The sequence below is a fragment of the Xyrauchen texanus genome, chromosome 2 (assembly GCF_025860055.1).
Source record: "Xyrauchen texanus isolate HMW12.3.18 chromosome 2, RBS_HiC_50CHRs, whole genome shotgun sequence".
NCBI classification, from domain to species: domain Eukaryota; kingdom Metazoa; phylum Chordata; class Actinopteri; order Cypriniformes; family Catostomidae; genus Xyrauchen; species Xyrauchen texanus.
In genome coordinates this window covers 43,439,144-43,463,955 of record NC_068277.1, presented here as the reverse complement: position 1 = coordinate 43,463,955, position 24,812 = coordinate 43,439,144, and the positions used below count along the sequence as shown (strand labels likewise).

At 39.1% G+C, this 24,812-nt stretch overlaps 1 protein-coding gene across 2 annotated transcripts in view; it reads right to left on the bottom strand.

Annotated features, from left to right (window-relative positions):
* Nucleotides 1–24,812, bottom strand: part of bean1 (brain expressed, associated with NEDD4, 1) — an 85,566-nt gene that overhangs the window by 14,328 nt on the left and 46,426 nt on the right. For both annotated transcript variants that reach the window (XM_052092530.1, XM_052092539.1), the window contains 2 exons: nucleotides 7,154–7,354; nucleotides 4,789–4,927 (listed from right to left, as the gene is read on the bottom strand). In XM_052092530.1, the coding sequence (XP_051948490.1) occupies nucleotides 4,789–4,927; nucleotides 7,154–7,354 (340 nt within the window). The remainder of the gene's footprint in view (nucleotides 1–4,788; nucleotides 4,928–7,153; nucleotides 7,355–24,812) is intronic.

Here is a 24,812-nt window from a genome sequence, read left to right as displayed (position 1 = left end):
GCTGTAATATGCCAGTAGTGATAAATGCACAATATAATATGACTGGAGGCTGGTCTTCTCTGATCTGAAGAGTGATTTTACTCTCGCTCGTTTTTGGCACAGATGAATGAAGGCCAGCATGGAGGCAAGCAGTTATGGAGGGCTCCGTTCAGCTTCACTACCTTAGCATCTGTAGGACCTCTAGTTCTCTAAAAACACTTTAAATTCACAGACACATTTCAGAACACTAGAGTCCTGTAGCAGTAAAACGTACACACAGAAAATAGGACTTGCAGTCTCAGAGCTGTGAACTGTGAACTGTGAACTGTGTAGTTGGCAGTAGCGATTTCTCAACACCTAACATACCAAATAAATACATTTTTTTCATCCTTTCATTCTCATCACCTTTTTGCCAATATATTTTTAACCACTTTCCTCTCTTAATTAATCTACAAACAAATAGGGAATAACAAAAAGTTTATCCAGTCAGAATTTAGTCTTTGATGCTTACAAGCAAAGTGTGACAATTGTTTCACAAATTGCAAGCCCGAAGCCAAAAGCCGAAGCATCGCATGAGTTTGAGCTCGACCCACTCAGGCCTTCAGAATTTCTTCAGGATCCCTCAACATTAGTCCACATCCATCAACTAAAGTCAGATTGTCAGAATCATCAGCCAATCAGATTGATTTATTTGTTCTTGGTGGGTGTGGTGTTTAGGATATGTCCCAGTCGAGGCCTTCTAGCTGGCCTTGAGTGACACAATCACGCTATAAGTGATGCACGTAATTCGAAAGCGAAGAGCGCGAGATCTTGTTAACGAGTAGGCTGTTACTGCCACATAACCATTGAGAAAGATATCCTTATGGATTTACAAACCTGAGATGTTCTGCATGACTGTGGGATTGCTTAATTTATTAATCATGAAAGAAGGACTGATTCTCACTTCAAGTAAATTGGTAAGAGCTTTTAGCAACATCAGGAGTTTTCTAAGTGTAAATTAGGCTGCTGGAGAATTCAGTATCGGATCAAGTTTTGAAAAGTAGTGCTGCGTTCCATTCAACTCGGAAAGTCGGATTTTACATCTTTCTACTAGGAAAAGTGCAATGGAATGCATCTTGAAGTCAGAATTACAACTTGTAGGCTCGTGCAGAAATTCTCAAATCTGAATTCGCCGAGATACAGGGGCATGATGTCACACAAACATGTCAACACTCAGGGAGATATACAAAGTATTGATAAACATTCACTTTATTAATTAAATTCGATACAAATTATATTAAAGCTTGTTTAAGAAACGCTTGCAGAAACAGGTGTATAAAACATTATAATCTCTTTTGATAATCATACACCTGAAGCACAAATGCTAGTGCTGCAGCATTGTTTATCAGTTGGGTTGCTAGGAGACATCACTAATGAGAGTCAAACCCCTGCTAAGCTAACGGGAGCGTTGCAGTATCGAATATTGGGGAATGGAATACATTTATGGTCGGAGATATAAAGTAGGAATATTTCACATCCAGCTTGAATGGAATGCAGCCTAACAGTGTACCCTGACGAAACAAAATTTATTGCAAGCAACATTTAAATCGCAAATATTATTAGATAAGATTTTTTCAGGTGTTATTGGTAGATTCAGATGAAAAATTACGATTTTTGAATGTCTGTTCGAGAGATGTTCATTTCACAAAACAATCATGCTGGAGTTCAAATCAGGCTTGTTTGAGCATGAAGTGTCTTTTCAAGTTCTGGCTTTCGTGCGTGGACGGGTTTTTAAAATGTCAATTGGTATTATTAGTTAGCTGCGACATAATTGTCAAAGGCATATGGCGTCTTATTCATTGTCAAACTGTGTTTTCTTAATGGCATGAATCACACTGAAGGCCTAGATTTGTAATACATGGCCCCCCACTGGTACTTGGTATTACTTAATTTTTATTTTATGGAAGTCAGATCAGGGATTAGTTTTCATTTTATAAGTTAACTTTAAAATTTTGCTGTTTGATGAATTGCTTCTGTTTCATAATGATTTACTGTTTAATTTAGATGAAAATTTTGTTGTTTAATGGCAGTTTCCATTGTGTCAACTGCGAAAAAAAAAACCTACCCTGAGAGATACTCACTGGACTAAAAAGTGTGACAACTAGCCCTGGTATCCCTGTTTCAAATGTGTATAAAAACTGCTGCATCGGATATAAACTTTCCACTGTAGAGCAAATGCAATAGAGCGTGTTAATCTTCCATCATCTTACCGGATGATCTTCCTCTCATTGAGGTATGTGGGTGTCTCTAATTAAATTGAGGATCTGGACTGAGGGCCGGATATCTCTCCTAAACAGAATTACACACCATTCAGTAATTTTGAATAGGCTTTGGAGGCAATACTAATATCCTATATCCATCATAATTTACTTTTTAATAGGAGGAGGCCCTGCTCTTTCAGGTAGCTCTTGCTACCAGGAAGAGGTAGTTTTACCCTGTTCAAAAGCCCCTTCACAGAGCTGCACCAGAGGGTTTTGCCAGCCTAATGGATCTGTCATAGAGATGTAAATAACATTGGCACTCTGTGAAACAAGCCATGAAGGACAGGCAAGTTGAGCACAGCCACGACCCTAACTAAACTTTTCCTCTCTGCTATTTATCATACAAACACACACACATGGAAAAAAAAAACACCCACACACTTACCAAACTAGGCATCTGTTATGTAACTTAGAAAGTACTCCACTACTGAGAAAGACAACTTTAAGAGGAAATTAAAGAGACATAACAGCCATAGGTCCAAGTGATTGTTTTGCAAGTCACCTTGGAAAAACTTTGGTTCAATTTTGAGTCAGTCTTATTGTGAGCAGCAGCAAATTTTTATTTTTTTATTGAAAAGCAGGGATCTATCCCATTTAGACACTTAGTATTTAATAAGGTTCAAAATATCCAGGGATATACATTCTGAAATCACAATGACATCATTAGGTATATCTCCAAGATCTAGACCTAAATGCATATATTTTAATCTGTTTACTTGTATAGTGATGTACTGCAACATATTTGCAATATATATATATATATACACACACACACACACACACACACATATATATATATATATATATATATATATATATATATATATATATATATATATATATATATATATATATATATATTACAGTATGATGTATATATTTTTGCTTGTTGCTTTGTAAGTGGATTTCAACATCCATTGTGGTTATACTGCAACCACTTCACCTAATAAAAAGCACATCTATTTAAGATGGAATCTGAAGCTTTGTTGGCCTGAAGAAGACCCATTGTGGGTTGAAACATTATCATTAAACTTGAACGTTAGCAGTGTGCCAGCAAATGTATCTTTTTTCTATAGGTATATACAGTATCTCCCTCATGAAGTCAGTACGATTTCAGAATATATATCTATTATAATTTTTACTTCATGAAGGGATTATACACTCAGAGATCATTATGACATCATCAAAGGCTATGCATTCATAATAATATTGGAATAGCTAGCACTTGATGATTTTAGAATACATAGCTCTCGAACCGACCAAGGCATATTGATAATTGAATGTTTAGTCACCGCATTACATAAGAATAATATTACAATATATAGCATTCAATTAAGTAATAATGATAGAGTGTACAGCCCCCCAAAGTGAAGTCATTATGATTTTTTAATGTAAGCCATATTAGCCTTCAATGTGGTCATGACCTATAATAATGATTATCGATAAAATTGGCATGATGATTTCCATGATGAAATTAAATGTATAGTCCCCTCATGATGTCACAAGGCCATAATGGTTTTTGGAATGTATTGTCTCTGATGAGGTTCTGTTCGTCCATGTTTTCCTCCTTCTGATGTCATCAAATTGGTCTTTTGGATCGAACAAGTAATAAATGCTAAAAACAGTAATGCTATTGCTCTCAAAATTTAGGTAATTGTTCTTCAGACTAATGCCAATTCGATTTTATTGTGTGTCGTTATTTAAATAAACGAGGTTTGATAAACAATAAAACCTTTTCCACTTCGAGACATCCCACTGTGAAGCGCCAACCAACCTGAGAAGCATTTTACAGGTTGCTGTGTGAAGGCAGGCAGGTTAAATAGCATTGAAGGGACCTGCCTGATTCTTTGAAGATGCCAATTAGACAAGCTGCCTTTTAGATCAAACAAACCAGCCCTTTTTCAGGGCAAAGTCATGGCATTTATCAGCAATTCCTGCTTGTTAGGAGAACAGGCTGAATGTGGAAAGTGTAAGGTGTCCAACCTTCCTAACAGTATATCGAGTCAAAGAGTTTTAGGTACAACTGGTGATTCTTTTCTCTGACAACTATAAACTCTCTGTTTGGGACTCTTTTTCTTATTCCTATTTAATTACGCAATACTAAAGAAATTCATTCAATGTCACAGTTTGGAGTGTTTAAAAATAGTTTCAGCAGGTAAACGTCCAAAATGGAGGGTTTGAGTCTTTTTCCCCAGGTAGTATCTAACTAGACCAGGTTTCGCAATGAGTACAAGTTACACATCAAGTCAAGTTATTAAGAGAGATTGAGTGAAATACTGTTGAAATATGGCATAGCATTTTAAGTTTGGTTATCAGCTGATGCTACGCTGGGGCCTTTAAAGACCATGAAAAGGACTGCTGAATGGAATCCATTAAGGAGGCAGAGTGCCTTTGCTGTCACAGCCGATCAAGTGATCTCATTACCGATTACACGCTCCCTCCTTTACCCTCCTCTGTACATATAATATATTCACACACAGACTCAATCTAGGGGTGAAATGTGACTCACTGAGGTGGGGAGTCTGAGTACACGTTGACTTGAGACAGCGTTTCCATGTAGGAGTCAAAGTCGAATGCCGGGGGAAAGTCCTCAATGCAAGTAGACCTCAGCTCTCCAATGGAGCCACCATATGAGAGGCCATCTGGAGCTGTAGAAACAACAACAACAGCAACAAAAACATTTTAAAATATACTAAAATGTGCTTCTTGTACTATAGATTGTGTATGTTACTTGGAGACATTCAGACATCTTTTTTATTTCCACAATAACTATATGATGTCCTTTGAAGCATTGTGTTTCCATTGGCAATACATTGTGTGCAATTATAAATAACAAGCTATTTTGTGATTATGACCACACTATAATATGCTTTATGTGTAATATACTTTTTCCTAGTCTTTGGTATATTTGAAATAAGACGGTCATTGACATGGAGACAATTAGATGTTGCAGTTGGGTTTCTCCCCAATATTTTACCCAAATCTTGTGACCTTTTACACCTATGCATGAAACATAAAGTCAGTTTCTATCAATTATAGCTCTTGAGACCTTATTCAAAGTAGCACCATGTTTGATGTGAATGAAACCAAGGCTATGAGGGATAGATTTATCTCTTTAATTGCATGCACTGTATAAACCATCTAGACCACCTCCAATTTTCTACAACCCATGTTTTCTGAAGTTTTTTGTCTACTTAAATTACTTGGAAAGAAAGCATACTATAAGGTTTGGTGAGAAACAAACCGAAATCTAATGTATTGATCTCCTGTGAGCATTCATGATCAACAGTTCAAGTGAAAACATATTTTGTTTATCCTCCACAGCGATAGTGACAAAATAACACAACACAGCTGCACCAAAAACCAGAGAAATATTTTTATAAACATGTCTGAAGAGTTTGTAGTCAAAGAATTTATAAATTTCTATGGCCAGCCTATTTAACAGATTTTTTACTATCATGCTCCCACAGCTCATACAGTACATCGTGTCTCCAGCTTCATATCTTTTGTTTAATAATAAATATTATTCCTTATTAAACATATCTAGTATATATATATATATATATATATATATATATATATATATATATATATATATATATATATATATATATATATATACACACACACAACTCTTCATCTTGTGAATATATAGGCTATAAAAATATATAGGCTATACATTTGGTAAATATTTAAATATAGAGCAATGTAAGGAAGCCAGGTCTCCGTGATTTCAAAATAAGAGTCCTTGGTGTGCCTCAGGCTTCATTTAAAAGTTACACCCATTTCACATTGATAGCTTGAGCTAGACATGAGCAGAGCATCATAACAACTAAATCGTAACTATAGCTGCAGGCTCCCGAGGGCTTTCACACTGGTAGCATTTTTACAGCGTCACAGAAAAATAAAGTAATTTATATGTTACTACCTTGAGTATTTTCCATTATTATTTTATTTGTTATCATAATTTCTTAAAAAAAAATTTAATTGGGAGATGGATAAGAATTACAAACTTGAAATCATATTTTCATAATGCTAATGTAACCTAACAAAGTCCTGAAGATGTATTTCATGTCATAATTCAGTGGAGAAACTAGTGGGTGGGCGATCAGCCTTTGAATGTTTGTACAACACAGGACGTGATCACTCGGTTTGGATCAATCACTCGCTACAGCCATTAAATAGCGATATATCTTTGCACAAAAATTGTTGAATACGTTCTGAATAAGAATAAGTATGCACTTCCAATGACAAAATGTGAACTCACCATCAACAGCTGAAGCTACAACTGTAATTTTACATATAACAAGTGTTTCTCTTTTTTGTAATGTAATTTAATTCATATAAAACACACACTTGACAACAAACATATGATTATTCAGTGCAATTTGTACTTTTTTGTGTCAAATTACATTCATGTTTCCTTCAACAGCGTGCTGTCACTTTAACTGTGTTTGAGCAGCACTGCAAAAATAGACTCAAAGCCGAAACTACCGAAGTTCACGCGACGCTCATGAGACGTTCTGACGCGCTGCTGACACTTCCGACATGAATGCTCTAACCTGTTAACATCAGTGCCGGAAAAAAAATGCTCTGCCCACATGCTGCTTTATCCTGTGTCTCTGTGCCTGTCATAGTAATGAAAGACTAATCATTTTTTTTACATTTTTTTTTTACATTCTATATTATCAGCAAAACCACTATTGTGCTTTACAAGGACTGGCTTCCTGCCACAATATTCGATGGGCTCCTAGGGGCCCAGAATAACACAAATATGTCACAGGACATACTAAGCATTAAAGACCCTTCTTCAACATTATGATGACATTAAGTGAATTTGATATGTTATGGACCCATGTAGTTCGGCTACTGACCGTAGCTGGCTCGCAGGTGGGGGTTGCGCATTCGGCTGTCTTTGCGCAAACTGCCCACAATGATGGTGACGCAGGAAAGGAAGAGCACCAGGCCGATGACGATGCCGGCCACCACCAGAGGGGACACCAGCAGGCTGGCTTCATTGCCCCCTTCTTGGCAGTCTGGGTACTCATGAGCATGACTGCTCTGGTTTGAGCTCACTGTATGAAAAGTCATGGCAGGGAGGAGACCAGTGGTGAGATGTGAGGAGTTTAGAGAGGGTGAGAAAGGTGGGAAAACAGGCATGAGAAGGGAGTTGCCATGGACAGAGAAGGGAAGGAGGGAAGTGTGAGAGGGAGAGAGATGGGACAGTATGGTCAGTCACAGTTTTTTAAGCAGTTTCAATTATTTAAATGCTAAATCATAAATTAACACAGTCTTGCTGAAGAATACCCCTGAGGTTGAAACAGCCTTATTTGGTTATAGATGGTTTAAACTACGGTACTCTTCGGGCTGACCAGCCTAAACCCTCTAATATCAGGCAACAGACTAGTCTGGGAGACCAAATTAAGACCAGCTAACCAACTTAAGCTGGTTTTAGCTATGTTTTCAGCAGGGAGACATATTTTCTTCCGCCCCACGCAGATGGATAGTGAGATCACACTGTTACTGTTTATTAACCCTACACAGAGCACAAATACACACATACTTTACACACTCACACACCTACCTCTCGGTGGGCCGCAGATCAGTAACGCTCCCCAGACTTTCATCCCTCAACGGATTTGATTCTCAAGTCTGCAGTGTTTAATTTTTAATCCTGACCCTTATGAATTTTTAAAAATGCTCGGGAGAAGCCCAACTCCAGCCATTAGCTCCTCGCTGACTTCCTCCACCCTTTCCATGAGGACCAGAGATAAACCAAAATAAGCCACACACACTCTCTCACACACACAGTCTACAAAGATACAGACAGATTCAATAAAGCCTCTTTACCAAGCGGGATGACATTAACACTCTGTGGGTTTGATGCCTCCAGCCCTTTCTGGAGATAAACAAGACAGAAATCAAATCAATTTATCTAGGCAGAGCAGTGTGTGAATGCTTACCATATAAATTCTGTTGGCAAAGGAAATAACACTGTCATGAGCGAATGTTCAGTTTTGATGTAAGCCCGCACAGAGCATCTCTAATGATTAATGGTGATCTTTCAGTTCAAGGTAAATATGCAGAGAGAACATGCCAAATGTAGTTTGTAGCGTATGTCAAAGCATACGATATTTCAAATCATATTCTTGTTCACATGTAACATGTGTATAATTAAAGGAATAGGTCACCCAAAAATGAAAATGATATCATCATTTCAAACCAGTATGACTTTCTTCTGTGGAGCACAAAAGAAGATGTTAGGCATAATGATAGCCTCAGTCAATATTCACGTTCAATGCATCTTTTTTTCCAAACAATGAAAATGATTGGCGACTGAGTCTAACATTCTGCTTATATTTCCTTTTGTGTTCCACAAAATAAAGTCATAGGGGTTCGGTGTTTGAGGGTGAGCACATGATGATAGAATTTTCATATTTGGGTGAATAATGCCTTTAATCGCTGGGCATTATCTCAATGAATTGACTACACATAAATACTCCTTAATGATGCCAAACTATGCCATAGGCAATGTGCTACAGATTTCAAAATAATGACTAGATCTAATCTAATTATTTTTGAATGAAGAGCACCAAATATCCATAGTCAAGCACAAGACTTCCTTGACATCAAACATTTCACACTTTTAACATCACATTGAACACATGTGCTTTCTCAATTAAGCAGACTAAACAAGGGAAGTCTCTTGACTGTTTGCCGTTTTTGAGCACAAAATCAAATGAAACAACCTTTTGGTTCCTCTGCAGATTAACCCTAAAAAGAGTAAGCGCATAAAGACAGAAACACATTAGGGCACACATAATATATTTCCATGTTTTCTTCTAAATGTTGCTTTTATTTCTAATTTTACAGCGTGTTGAAATCATACAAATAACATAGAAAAGATAGGAACATTTGCCTCGATTTCAGCTGCCGTCTCAAAAATACTGCCATGTTTCTTTGAAGACTGAGAGTTGATGCCAGAGCTTTTATACAAGTTCACATGACCTCAGTATTTGCAGGGACCCCCTTTTCAGTATTTTTCACAAAAATGTGACCGATACGCTCATTGGTCCTCTCCCTGGCCTGTCAAATGTTTGTATCCTCCAGAATACAAAAACATTTTGGTTAATATTCAGAGAATATTAGCTTTTCTGTTAAGATTTTTCAAACATTTGTCAGAGAAACAGGGGTGCTAATTGTACACTGTTAGTCTGTTGTTAGCAAGAATGTGCACGACAGCAATATGCAGCCCTTGAAATGGCTTAATGACATTGTGACTCTTTAGAAATGTGCAGTGAGGAAGGAGTTTGTGTACACCAGACTCTGATAATTGTTACCAGTTCACAAAACTCACAAATGTTTTCCACCATCAGCTACAGAATTATTAAGCAGTACTGTCAGTCATAAACACACATGCACATAGTGTTGCTCCAATACCACAATTTTGGCTTTGTTATGTTACCAGCCCTGGTACCTCAGTATCGATACTAAATTGATAATTTAGTAACAAATAAATAGGCTCACATTACTGATGAAATAACAGGAAAGAATTTGATAAAAAGAACTAACTAAAAAGTTAGGCCCAAAATTTGATAATTTTTGGTTTTAAATTATTATAATTTTTTATTATTTTTTATTTTTAAGTTCTCTGTACAAGGCAAACACTTGTTTCAGTGATCTTTCCTTTATTTTAATGCTGTCTCAAAGAAAAATATGAATATCATTTTCATTTCTTTTCATCACTGATGTTCTGTGTCTGTAAAATGACATGACTGTGTGGATGTACTGAAAAAGTAACAGCATATGGTTATGAACAACAAGGGTTAGTAAATGAGTAAGTAAAAGTACATTTTCCATTTTTAGGTGAACTACTTTAAATGGTGGCTCATTTTGTGAGCACAGGCCTGACAAGGACATACTCAAAATACAGTATCTTTTAAAAGAAGACTCTTAGGAGGTGATGTAAACATGTTTTAATTCATTAAAGACATAAATAAATTATTTAGAAAATGTTTAATTGATTGTAAATTATTACCTAATGAAATTTGCATAAACAATTATGACACTGTCCTTGCCAAAACCTAAAAGCACAATAGAAGTCACAAGTCAGGTCTTACCATGTTCTAGTTCTAATCTGTGGGTGATAATGCTCTAGTTTGTGTTTAATAAAAGCTACTTCAATGCCTGCCAGATTACCACATTCATTCAATTCATTTACAATATACATACATTCACTCTTTGTCTTCAGCCTGATGCACTGCAAACTACTCTGTTAATGTTTTCACAATCGCATTAATGAATGACATACAAATTACGTAGTGTAATGACATATTTTCAATTCAAAAAGGATTGTCGGTTGTTACAACATTTCAATCATAAAACAGTGGTCAAATATTGCATGTTTAAGTAGACACTTACATCTTACATGACACTAACACACTTAGCCTAAACTGCTTGCTGATGTGTGGCACTGGAATATAAATAATCCATTTAGCTTCTTAAACTTCAGTCCCGCCTTCATATATTTGATTGGCTATTTCAAATTAGACTACAGTGCACGCAAAAAAAAACTTTTTTTAAACCATTATATTATTCCTGCAACAACTTAATGACAATTAGACAGTGGTGCATAATGGGCTGCAGCAGAACAGCAACAAGGGCGACAATCTGGCCATATCTGATTATTGGAGGGGACTTGTCCCCCTCAATGTACAGTGGGTACGGAAAGTATTCAGACCCCCTTACATTTTTCACTCTTTGTTATATTGCAGCCATTTGCTAAAATCATTTAAGTTCATTTTTTTCCTCATTATTGTACACACAGCACCCCATATTGACAGAAAAACACAGAATTGTTGACATTTTTGCACATTTATTAAAAAAGAAAAACTGAAATATCACATGGTCCTAAGTATTCAGACCCTTTGTTCAGTATTTAGTAGAAGCACCCTTTTGATCTAATACAGCCATGAGTCTTTTTGGGAAAGATGCAACAAGTTTTTCACATCTGGATTTGGGTATCCTCTGCCATTCCTCCTTGCAGATCCTCTCCAGTTCTGTCAGGTTGGATGGTAAATGTTGGTGGACAGCCATTTTCAGGTCTCTCCAGAGATGCTCAATTGGGTTTAAGTCAGGGCTCTGGCTGGGCCATTCAAGAACAGTCACGGAGTTGTTGTGAAGCCACTCCTTCGTTATTTTAGCGGTGTGCTTAGGGTCATTGTCTTGTTGGAAGGTGAACCTTCGGCCCAGTCTGAGGTCCAGAGCACTCTGGAGAAGGTTTTCGTCCAGGATATCCCTGTACTTGGTCACGATTCATCTTTCCCTCGATTGCAACCAGTCGCCCTGTCCCTGCAGCTGAAAAACACCCCCACAGCATGATGCTGCCACCACCATGCTTCACTGTTGAGACTGTATTGACAGGTGATGAGCAGTGCCTGGTTTTCTCCACACATACCGCTTAGAATTAAGGCCAAAAGTTCTATCTTGGTCTCATCAGACCAGAGAATCTTATTTATCACCATCTTGGAGTCCTTCAGGTGTTTTTTAGCAAACTCCATGCAGGCTTTCATGTGTCTTGCACTGAGGAGAGGCTTCCGTCGGGCCACTCTGCCATAAAGCCCCGACTGGTGGATGGCTGCAGTGATGGTTGACTTACTACAACTTTCTCCCATCTCCCGACTGCATCTCTGGAGCTCAGCCACAGTGATCTTTGGGTTCTTCTTTACCTCTCTCACCAAGGCTCTTCTCCCCGATAGCTCAGTTTGGCCGGACGGCCAGCTCTAGGAAGGGTTCTGGTCGTCCCAAACGTCTTCCATTTAACGATTATGGAGGCCACTATGCTCTTATGAACCTTAAGGGCAGCAGAAATGTTTTTGTTACCTTGGCCAGATCTGTGCCTTGCCACAATTCTGTCTCTGAGCTCTTCAGGCAGTTCCTTTGACCTCATGATTCTCATTTGCTCTGACATGCACTGTGAGCTGTAAGGTCTTATATAGACAGGTGTGTGGCTTTCCTAATCAAGTCCAATCAGTGTAATCAAACACAGCTGGACTCAAGTGAAGGTGTAGAACCATCTCAAGGATGATCAGAAGAAATGGACAGCACCTGAGTTAAATATATGAGTGTCACAGCAAAGGGTCTGAATACTTAGGACCATGTGATATTTCAGTTTTTCTTTTTAATAAATGTGCAAAAATGTCAACAATTCTGTGTTTTTCTGTCAATATGGGGTGCTGTGTGTACAATAATGAGGAAAAAAAATGAACTTAAATGATTTTAGCAAATGGCTGCAATATAACAAAGAGTGAAAAATTTAAAGGGGTCTGAATACTTTCCGTACCCACTGTATATTGTGGTTACGGCCCTGCATCTGAAGAATCAATCTCTTCACTTAAGCCATAAATAAAGAGATAGACTGGTGTTCACTCTAATAAGGTCCACATTCTAAATGAAATGCTGAAACACTCAGAGCAGCAACAGAGGAGTTTGTGTGAGTGTTTCCAGCCGATCATACACTAAACAAACCGCATTATGTGCATCACGTATGATCTGTTTGTGTATGTGAGTGTGAAGTATGGTAGAAAGCAGTGGCACCTCTCGTTTATTTTGAAACGTGCAGCAGGTGTAGACTGCATATTACATTACACTTGGCCATATCAAGATTTTAATTTAATGAATTGTCAAATTGTCTTTGATTTCATCTAAAAAATGTCACATCATGTAAAATGTTGCTAATAACCACACTGTAGTATGGTACCGAAATTAGCAACAAGATGATATTGTACCATGTAAAATGTTTTGGTATTGCAATATTTCGTTAGTATCAGTATACTGTGCAACCCTACATGCACAACAGACATCTACGGCATTGTTCAAATTATAATACATGTTCACAAATGTATAATTAAAGACTATCCCTAACATAAACATACCACTTTTTGTTTTTAGTAGTGAATACATTTAAAGCTACTTTCAGTGTTTTACAATTTTTACTTTTGAGAATGTGTCCAAAAGTGTAGCCAAGAAACACCTCAAGTCAATAAACAAGTGCAGGGTGATTAGTGATGTAAAGGTGTAGTTGGCTAAAACTTTGTATAGTTACACTGATTGATCATCTGTGCGTTCAGCTCTGATTTAATTGAAGTGCCGAGTGTGTTAATATGTGGGTGGTCAGTGCTGGGAGTGACACTGAGGTCTCCAAAGACACCACATGGTTGTGTCTCCAGGGCTACTGCAGCATGGCAATCTCGAGGCATCCAGCTGGTCTATGCTAACATAAGGACACACGTCCTCTCACTCAACTGTAAGATGTGTGGCTTTATGAGCTGACGCTGACTGAGATTGCATTTGGGAGATGGAGTGGCACTGTTCAATGATGTCAGATTGGATTCTGTGTATGTGTGCAGCTTATGTAAGTTGGCTTGTCCTTCTGCTGTCCTTCCCCCTGGACCTTGCATCCTTGTCCTGTCTAAGGAAAAAACACATGACTGTGCAATGAAGATTGTGGAAAAACAACATGCAACCCTATTGCATAATCACAACAACTTATGCTCCTTCTGCCCTGCAACATCTCTTCCTCTCATAAATACTTCCATATTCACAATTTTTACTTTTTTGCTCATCTCTCTTCTCTTTTCATCCTTCCCACAGGGAACAATCCATATCTGTGCCACAGATTTCTATGACTTCAGCCCACATTTAGCTTCAACATCAGCCACTTTCTCACACACATTTTCTTTTTGTGTAGAAAATGTGTGTGAGAGTGATTTGGATTTTTACTAAATGATCTTTAAAATACAGTGCCTTTTTCAAGACACTGTATTTTAAAGATCATTTTTGTAAAAATCCAAATAACTTTACAGATCTTTATTGTAAAGGGTTTAAACAGTTTTCCATGCTTGTTCAATGAACCATAAACAATTAATGAACATGCACCTGTGGAAAAGTCATTAAGACACTAGACGGTAGCCAATTAAGGTCACAGTTATAAAAACTGAAGACACTAAAGAGACCTTTCTACTGACTTTGAAAAACACCAAAAGAAAGATGCCCAGGGTCCCTGCTCATCTGTGTGAACGTTCCTTAGACATGCTGCATGGAGGCTTGAGGACTGCAGATGTGGCCAGGGCAATAAATTGCAATGTCTGTACTGTGAGATGCCTAAGACAGCGCTACAGGGAGACAGGAAGAACAGCTGATCATTCTCTCAGTGGTAGACCATGTGTAAAAACACCTGCATAGAATCGGTACATCTGAATATCAAACCTGCGGGACAGGTACAGGATGGAAACAACATAGTTACACCAGCAACACACAATCCCACCATTAGTGTTCAGACTGTCCGCAATAGGCTGAGAGAGTCTGCACTGAGGGCTTGTAGGCCTGTTATAAGGCATGTCCTTACCAGATATCACTGGCAACAACTTGTCGCCTATGGCCACAAACCCACCTTCGCTGGACCAAAGTGCTCTTCACGATTTTGTCTCACCAGGGGTGATGGTCGGACACTGAGGCCTGTACTCTAGAGTGGGATCGATTTAGAGGTGGAGGGTCCGTCATAGTCTGGGATGTGTGTCAGCATCATCGGACTGAGCTTGTGGTCAATGCAGGCAAACAGACATCCTCCTCCCTCATGTGGTACCCTTCCTGCAGGCTCATCCTGACATGACCCTCCAGCATGACAATGGCACCAGCCATACTGCTCGTTCTGTACGTGATTTCCTGCAAGACAGGAATGTCTGTGTTCTGCCATGGCCAGCGAAGAGCCCAGATCTCAATCCCATTGAGCACGTCTGGGATCTGTTGGATAGGAGGGTGAAGGCTAGGGCCATTCCCCCCATAAAATGTTTGGGAACTTGCACGTGCCTTGGTGGAAGAGTGCGGTAACATCTCACAGCAAGAATTGGCAAATCTGTCCATGAGGAGGAGATGACCTGCAGTACTTACCGCAGCTGGTGGCCACACCAGATACTGACTGTTACTTTTGATTTTGACCCCCCTTTGTTCAGGGACACATTATTCCCTTTAAGTTAGCTGAAAATAAAAGCAGTTTATTTTTTTGCTGAGTTTATATATATATATATATATATATATATATATATATATATATATATATATATATATATATATACACACACATACATACATACACACTCACCGGCCACTTTATTAGGTACAACTGTACTTCTACATATTCATGCAATCAGCCAATCGTGTGGCAGCAGTGCAGTGTATAAAATCATGCAGATATGTGTCAGAAGCTTCAGCTAATGTTCACATCAACCATCAGAATGGGGGAAAAATTTTAATCTCAGTGATATGGACTGTGGCATGATTGTTGGTGCCAGATGGGCTGGTTTGAGTATTTTATGTAACTGCTGATCTCCTGGGATTTTCACGCACAACACTCTCTAGAATTTACTCAGAATGGTGCCAAAAACAAACAAAAAAAAAACATCCAGTGAGCAGCAGTTCTGCAGATGGAAACGCCTTGTTGATGAGAGAGGTCAACAGAGAATGGCCAGACTGGTTCGAACTGATAAAGTCTACAGTAACTCTGATAACCGCTCTGTACAATTGTGGTGAGAAGAAAATCATCTCAGAATGCTATTCTGAGATGTGAGTTGGTGCTGTTTTGGTGGCATGAGGGGGACCTACACAATATTAGGCAGGTGGTTTTAATGTTGTGGCTGATTGGTGTATTTTAATCAGTATCTGTATTTTTCTCTGTAAAACTATCATGACACCTTAAATTAAGATAATGTTGTGATTTGTATAGTTCAAACAAGTAAATCAAAATCAAATCTGCCAATGGAATGAGACAAAATAGTGTACACTTACATATATTCATGATACACTCTGAAAACAAGTCTTCATATCATATGCAGTTTTACTTCTCAGATAACTTCTTGTTTTAGGGATGTTTGGTTCTAGTTAAGAATAATTTTTTTATGCAATGTATGCCTCTTATTTCTTTGTTTTTATTCTGCTTATGTTTCAGGAGTGGGCTACAATGACTGGAGATCAGTTATTAAATATATTACCTCAATTCAATATTTTCAGTTGATTTAGAACCACAATACCTTCTCATGCAGCAAAATGTGCAACAATCTGGTTCTTTTACTGGTTATTTTTAACAATTACTTATAAACCTCGAGACAGGACTACCATGATTGCCAAGGTTGTTAATCATGCTTCTGTTCAAACTATCAGTCCACATTATTTTAACTTAATTTGAAAAACAAATTGTGTTTAATAGCGGAATTCCTGGTGAAGTATTACACTATCCACGATCCAGCACAAAAAAGATGTCTTTATGTACTATTTTTAAATGAAAGTTTGTAATGTTGTGATTCACTTTGGAGTGAGTTGGTTTGGTGCAGAACTATTTTAAGAAGAACTTTATTAATTCACTATGAAAAAAGAAAATGAAAGGGAAAAATACTTCTGGTGTCACGCCTCCCTCTGGCTCTCCACCTCCCTCGGTGTTCCGCTCCAACTTCTAATTCGCCACACCTGCACACAATCAGCTCATTCATTATGTACTGCTTAAATAGATAACTTTTATGCCAGTTCACCGTCAAGTCTCACTAAGGACTCTAGTTTGACCATGCTGCTCTCATGCAGGGTTTACGTACTTACCTAGTATTGTGCTAAACCTGGAGATTGTCCTCATTGTTTTTATTGTAAATCCTGATCTTTCCTCTTCAGTTCTGTGGACGTTTTACATGGAAGTTCAGCTTGCGGTTCCTTCCTCATCCTGTGATATCAACTTACCTGTTTACTTACCTGCACCAACTCATAACTCGTGCATCTTCTGTAAATCATGTGTATGTCATTAAATGCTCTTGCACCAGGTTTCAACAAATTACAACTTGTGTGGCTTTAGTCCCTAACATCTGGAACCAAGATGGCTAAAAATAAGTGGGTGGGCACTGTCACGCTCTATATAAAAAATCACATTCTATTTCTTGAAAGCAATTATCTTTTAAACAGGCCCACACACACAAGGTTATCGGGTGCCTAGATCATTTGATAACTGTAGAGCTGTCAGAATTAACGCGTTAACACGTGAAATTAATTAAATCAAGAACTCTTCACAAACAAAGGCTTTTACCGAGATGAGCCTACAATCTTAACGTAAATAGATTAACACGGCGGTCCCATAAACATTCGATTGGCAGTACTGTCATACTACTCTCCTATGATAGAGCGGTGGAGGTTATCTCAGTAAATAAAATAATATCTGACAGCGCTTCCCTTTCAGTGATAAAATTATGGAGAAAGGAGTATCTTAGCACTGTATGATGTACAAAACAAGCCCAGATGGGACTTGTAAGGTGCATTCTAATTACCCCAGAAGCAAGTCAATTCTTAACTATCACCAAAATGCATCATGAGTGCAGCTTCGCGATTGCTATAACAAAGCAGATAGTCAGACTACTGGCAGATTAATATTGCGGAGGATGAGTTTAAGAGATTTAATGCACATTGCAATGAATATACAACCTATGGGGAAACTATACAATACATACAAAAACTATACAATTAGTCAACCTCCCACTTATACTTTGGGAAATGTTCAATGTTACTTGAATTGGTGCTATTTTAGTGCATTTCTTATGGAAGGCTTTGTTGGTAAAATGTATTGTTCTGTTTTCTTTCCTAAGATGGAAATAAATGCATTTTGACAAGAAAATAAGTAAATATAATATCACATTTCAGCATTTTCAAAATCTCTGATTAATTGCAATTAAAAAATGTTATCGACTGACATCAGTAGATAATTGACATGAAGCACAATGTGCACAGTTCACACAGCATCTGACTATCTGGCATCTTGCAACCTGGCTGAAAACACATTTGAGTTCCTGAATCAGATGATGTCATCGGAAATTATGTAGCATCATGGAACGCTTAACTAATTGGATTGGGCATAAAGTAATCTATATCTGGCAGAGATACATGTGATTGGTGACTTTTACATATGGCCATCAGGACATGGCGCCAAGTACATGACACAGACTCAATGATGACTCAAATGGCACAGAATGAAACTGTGAAATCTAATTAGTAAAGTCTTGTTTGCATGCTACGCAAACCTTTAGTCTTATTTGAGTTTGCATTGTGTTTTATTTTTTTGGAGAGACTTTGGGACACTTTAATTTACATTTATGCATTTGGCAGATGCTATTATCCAAAGCGACTTACAGAGCCCTTATTACAGGGACAATCCCCCCGTAGCAACCAGGAGTTAAGTGCCTTGATCAAGGACACAATGGTGGTGGCTGTGGGGATCTAACCAACAACCTTCTGCTTAACAGTTTAGTGCTTTAGCCCACTACACCACCACTGTTTTGTCACATCAAAAACAAATTCGGAGCTACCTTATTTACACCCTGAGATTTATAATGTCAAATAAGATTTAGTAGTTTCTTATAATTTACCATAATCTATATATTTAAAAATGTAAATGTTGTCTTTACAATTATACCATACACTTCACCCTCCTTATTTTTTTGTGGTTGTTGTTTTTTTTTTGTCGAGGCATAAGCCTTTAATTTTGAGTATGCCACTAAGACAGGAACTCTTTAAAAACACCCTCAGATTTTAGTGTTAAGGCCCTTTCACATGCCATCAGGGCTTGAATGCACCACTCAATGACAGCGTAATGCTGTGCTTGGACTTACACACCAAAATATGTATGTATAACATCACTCTGGGCCACAGCTTGACAGTTTAACAGTTCTTGCTCCTTTGTACATTATTAGTTATCGAAATGTAATCAAAAATCACAAACTTGTGTAACTGTTATTGCTAAAACACATACTCATAACACTGCATACTGTGTTTTTGTGCAATGCGAATACAATAGGGGATAACTGATAGTGTTTAATGTTTTGTTCTTTTGAGATTTAGGGTTTTCATTATTTTGGAGTTTTGGAGGTTACAATTATGGTAAAGATTGGAGCTTGTGCTAACGATGAGGACAGGCACTGTAGATGTCACACATGAAATTAATTGTTCACTTCATTGAGCAAATGGTGTGCTAACCATTACAAAGTTACTAAACTACACTCTGTAGTGCTTCCAACCAGCATGTATTTAGCATGCTAACATTCACTTTGACTAGTTAGCACATAATGAAATTGTCACAGTCTGTCTCCTTCATGTTTAATGGGACTCTTATTTATAAGTGTTTCCCCCAGACTACGTTTCCCATCATCCACTGCCTTCATAACTGCCATCTGTTCCCCATTGTTCTCACCTGTTTTACAGTCCCTCATTAGCCCTTGTATGTGTGTATACCCTCTAGTTTTGCATTCCTTTATCATTTCTTGTTTGTTGCTTTATTAGTTAATGTCTGTCTGTTTCACTTATATCAACTTCATTAAAAGCCTGCATTTAGATCCTGAGTCTCTCATCTCAGAAACCAACTGTTACAGAAGAATTGACCCACATGGATCTAGCGGCTGTCAGAATTCTGCTTCTTAAGCAAGGGGACCATCCAGTTGAGGCTCATGTCCATGAGTTTTTGGAACTAGCTAATTTAGTGCACTATCCAGACCGCTCTCTGGTGTTTTTTTCCGGACCGGTCTGAATAGTGCACTGAAGGAACTGATGCCTCCGGCTGATCCTCACTGGACACTCTGTGAATATGTGGAGGAGGCTCTGGAACTTTGCAGTTCGCATTACACTGTGGATTACAGCGAAAACCCCGGGCCAAAACCTGCATTTCTGGCTCCTTGTTCCAAGCCCTCCACGGCTCCTTGCTCCACGGCCGGCATGGCCGACGAGCCAGCGCCCATGCCTGTAGCTTCAACCATCCCAGAGCCAATGACTGTGGCCTCACCCACTCCCATGCCTATGCTCCCAGCTGTCCAGAAAAGGAGAAGGAAAAGGACACCTTCTCGTTCCCCAGTCGCTGCCAGTGCTCATGACCACGAAGGTCGCTCCTCAGTCGCTGCCAGTGCTCACGACCACGGAGGTCATTCCCCAGTCACTGCCAGCTCTCGTTGAGCCTCCCACGGCTCTGCCTTCCACGGCTCCGCCCCTTGAGCCTCTCCTGGCTCTGCCTGCCTTCATTAAGCCTCACCTGGCTCTGCACTCAGAGTCTTCCACGGCTCCGCCTGCTCCCCCAGAGACTCCTCTTATAGCAGCTCTGCCAGCCCCTCCTCCAGCGGCTCCACCTCCTGACCTTGTCCCCGCTCTGTGGCCACTTCCCAGGCCTCCTGACCCAGCCCTGTGGCGGCCTCCTAGGCCTCCTGACTCCATCCCAGCCCTGAGGCCACCTCACGGACCTCCCGACTCAGTCCCAGCCCTGAGGCGTCCCCTGCAGATCTCCAAACCCAATCCTTACCCTGGGGTCTTCACCCTGGTCATCATCTGGGCTCCCTTCCTCACATGTATCTTCCTGCCCTCCTCAGCCATATTTGGGGTGCCAGGAGTCACCCCTTGGGGGGGGGGGGGTGACAGTCTGTCTCCCTCGTGTTTCCTAGGACACTTATTTTGAAGTGTTTCCCATCATGCACTGCCCTCGTCACTGCCATCTGTTCCCCATTGTATATATTATATATATACATATACAGTATCTCACTAAAGTGAGTACACCCCTCACATTTTTGTAAATATTTGATTATATCTTTTCATGTGACAACACTGAAGAAATGACATTTTGCTACAATGTAAAGTAGTGCGTGTACAGCTTGTATAACAGTGTAAATTTGCTGTCCCCTCAAAATAACTCAACACACAGACATTAATGTCTAAACCTCTGGCAACAAAAGTGAGTACACCCCTAAGTGAAAATGTCCAAATTGGGCCCAAAGTGTCAATATTTTGCGAGGCCACCATTATTTTCTAGCACTGCTTTAACCCTCTTGGGCATGGAGTTCACCAGAGCTTCACAGGTTGCCACCACAGTCCTCTTCCACTCCTCCATGATGACATCACAGAGCTGGTGGATGATAGAGACCTTGTGCTCTTCCACCTTCAGTTTGAGGATGCCCCACAGATGCTCAATAGGGTTTAGGTCTGGAGACATGCTTGGCCAGTCCATCACCTTCACCCTCAGCTTCTTTATCAAGGCAGTGGTCTTCTTGGAGGTGTGTTTGGGGTTGTTATTATGCTGGAATACCCAGTCTCTGAAGGGAGGGGATCATGCTCTGCTTCAGTATGTCACAGTACATGTTGGCATTCATGGTTCCCTCAATGAACTGTAGCTCCCCAGTGCTGGCAGCACTCATGCAGCTCCAGACCATGACACTCCCACCACCATGCTTGACTGTAGGCAAGACACACTTGTCTTTGTACTCCTCATCTGGTTCCAATAATCCATGTCCTTAGTCTGTTTGTCTTCAGCAAACTGTTTGCAAGCTTTCTTGTGCATCATCTTTAGAAGAAGCGTATGGTCTGAGCACTGACAGGCTGACCCCCTACCCCTTCAACCTCTGCAGCAATGCTGGCAGCACTCATACGTCTATTTCCCAAAGACAACACGTGCCCTCAACTTCTTTGGTCGACCATGGCGAGGCCTGTTCTGAGTGGAACCTGTCCTGTTAAACCACTGTATGGTCTTGGCCACCGTGCTGCAGCTCAGTGTCTGTGTCTTGGCAATCTTCTTATAGCCTAGGCCATATTTTTTTTGACAAGCCACATTCACTGTCAAAATACAGCTTACTGCTTTACCATTCTGTGCTTTATATAAAGCAACAATTCTTTTTTTCAGATCCTCAGAGAGTTATTTGCCATGAGGTGCCATGTTGAACTTCCAGTGACCAGTTTGAGGGAGTGTGAGAGCGATGACACCAAATTTAACACACCTGCTCCCCATTCACACCTGAGACCTTGTAACACTAACGAACCACATGACACCGGGGAGGGAAAATGTCTAATTGGGCCCAATTTGAACATTTTCACCTAGGGGTGTACTCACTTTTGTTGCCAGCGGTTTAGACATTAATGGCTGTGTGTTGATTTATTTTGAGGGGACAGCAAATTTACACTGTTATACAAGCTGTACACTCACTACTTTACATTGTAGAAAAGTGTCATTTCTTCAGTGTTGTCACATGAAACGATATAATCAAATATTTACAAAAATGTGAGGGGTGTACTCACTTTAGTGAGATACTGTATATATATATATATATATATATATATATATATATATATATATATATATATCCTCTAGTTTTGCATTTATTTTTCAGTTCTTGTTTGTTACTTTTATGAGTTCATGTCTGACTGTTTGTTTCACTATTATCATCTTTATTAAAAGCCTGCATTTAGATCCTGCGTCTCCCCTCTCATCTCATGCAAGCCGTTACATAAATAAAAGAGATTTGAGTTACATTGACACATCTAATTTTGTTGGGTTTACCCATTTCAACTAGGTTATTTCTACACAAAGTGTTTGTGTTGAGAGAACATAGCAATTTCAAGTTAACAAATCTCATTACAAAACAAATGGAACTATTGTCCATGATAGAATCAAGTTCACCCAAAGAGCATTTTTTTTTTATTGAACGTGGCAGTTAAAACCATGTAGTGAGACATTGTAACGCAAGTAAGATTTATATAAGCACTTTAAATCATACATCACAGCTTTACCACATTTTCTCAGCCTGCTATTTCACTGTGTTATTATGGACAGAATGCAGCAATATTTAGAGAAATTTGAGAACTCGATTTAGATCTTTCAGCAACAAGGATGAAACTGTGTGAAGACAAGGTCACTCCTACACACACATTCACAAATACACAAATAACAAGAATGAGAGACCGCAGAGAACTAGTTTCAAGAGCATACAGTATTTTTGATTCACAGTACTATGGATCAGTTCTACAAATGTGATTTCTCCAACCATGGCTCAAGGTAAGAGCTAGAAAAAAATTAGTTAATACCACAAATGCAAATCAACACATCTGAGCAACTGTTGGGTATTCTATTCCCCTACCATGAAACCAAATACACACATACACCTAAATAAACCATTGTGCACTAGTTGCATCTGGATTAAATACACTTTTAAATTGGGATGTCATAAAATATTGATTATTGATTGTCACTTTAATTTATCAATATATAAAAAATTTGCTTATATTTAAAATTAAAAGCCCATTTGGCATGCTTTCCAATTCACTCAACTGGCCTCTGTTTAACAGTCTAGAGTAATAGTGTTGGAAGACCACAAGAGGGTGATATACCATTTACCAGTTGCGGTCATGATCACGCACACACACGCACACACACACACACACACACACACACACACACACACACACACACACACACACACACACACACACACACACACACACACACACACACACACACCAGGGGGTCAGGAATTGGAACAGTCCCTGTTAGCACCTGCTGGTAGATGAAATATACCACTTAGATGTCAAAAAGCATGTTTCTCCATAGACAGTCATTCAAAAGTAGTGTGTTTTATGACAAAACATTTTTTTTCCAAGAACCATTTAAATTAAAATTATTTCATTACATTATATCACATCGTCATCTGGTGATGGATTTTGTTAAAAGCGTTCTTAAAAGGGCTCTTAAAAGCATGACATTTATTTATTTTTCCCTATCTATTCCCATTGATGAGTGATCAGTCACGTGACACCCGATTCCGAAGATGGCAGCCAACATTTCGATAGCTTTCTGGGAACCCTGCGCTAGCTGAGAGCAATCATAGCTCTCTGTTCCACTTCACTTTTAACATCCACTCGCTAACTCCCTTAAGCAGTTCCCCTAGGGGGAATACCCACCATTTTGGAAGTCCATTCAACTTCGTTCAGTGAGCGAGGGAAGTTTCTGTTGACCCTCAACCCCTTGACAGAGGAAGCGAGTCTACTCTGATGTATGCTTCAGGCAGTTCCATATCCCACAATGCAATGCGATTGTGACCTGACAGCATATTGCACTTCATAAACCCCACCCCCACACAACTCTAATGTATGATGGAAGTCAAGTTAGGTCAATTAAGCAGTTTAGAAAATGTATACTGAGATTTAACAGAATAATACTTGTAGCTACCTTAAACTGTTTATCACACAGTTATAGTCTACGTGTTCATAGTTATGTTAACATTTTCATTCGTGTGAATCTTGATTTATCCTTTCTAACAATTCATTCTAATGAAAAAATTAAATAAAAATATGAGATTTATACATAAGTCTCTGAAATCATTCTCCGAAAACACTGTTTTCTCAGGTGCAAAAATCGCTAAATAATTTCACAAATTGACATCCGCCTTCAACATGATCCAAGTGATCAAGCGTGTTCCAGTTAAACATATTGCACATCTTCCACCAGTATTGGACACTCACGCAACGTAAGCAGTGAGCGTACATCCGAGTCCATGAGACAGAGTGAAGTTTGTGAGGGAAGGGGATACAAAATTTAATTGGAATGCTGCCATAGAGATGAATGGGGACGCTAACGGATTCCTCTCTCCAGGTATTTTATTGCTCCATGACACACACACACACACACACACACACACACACACACACACACAC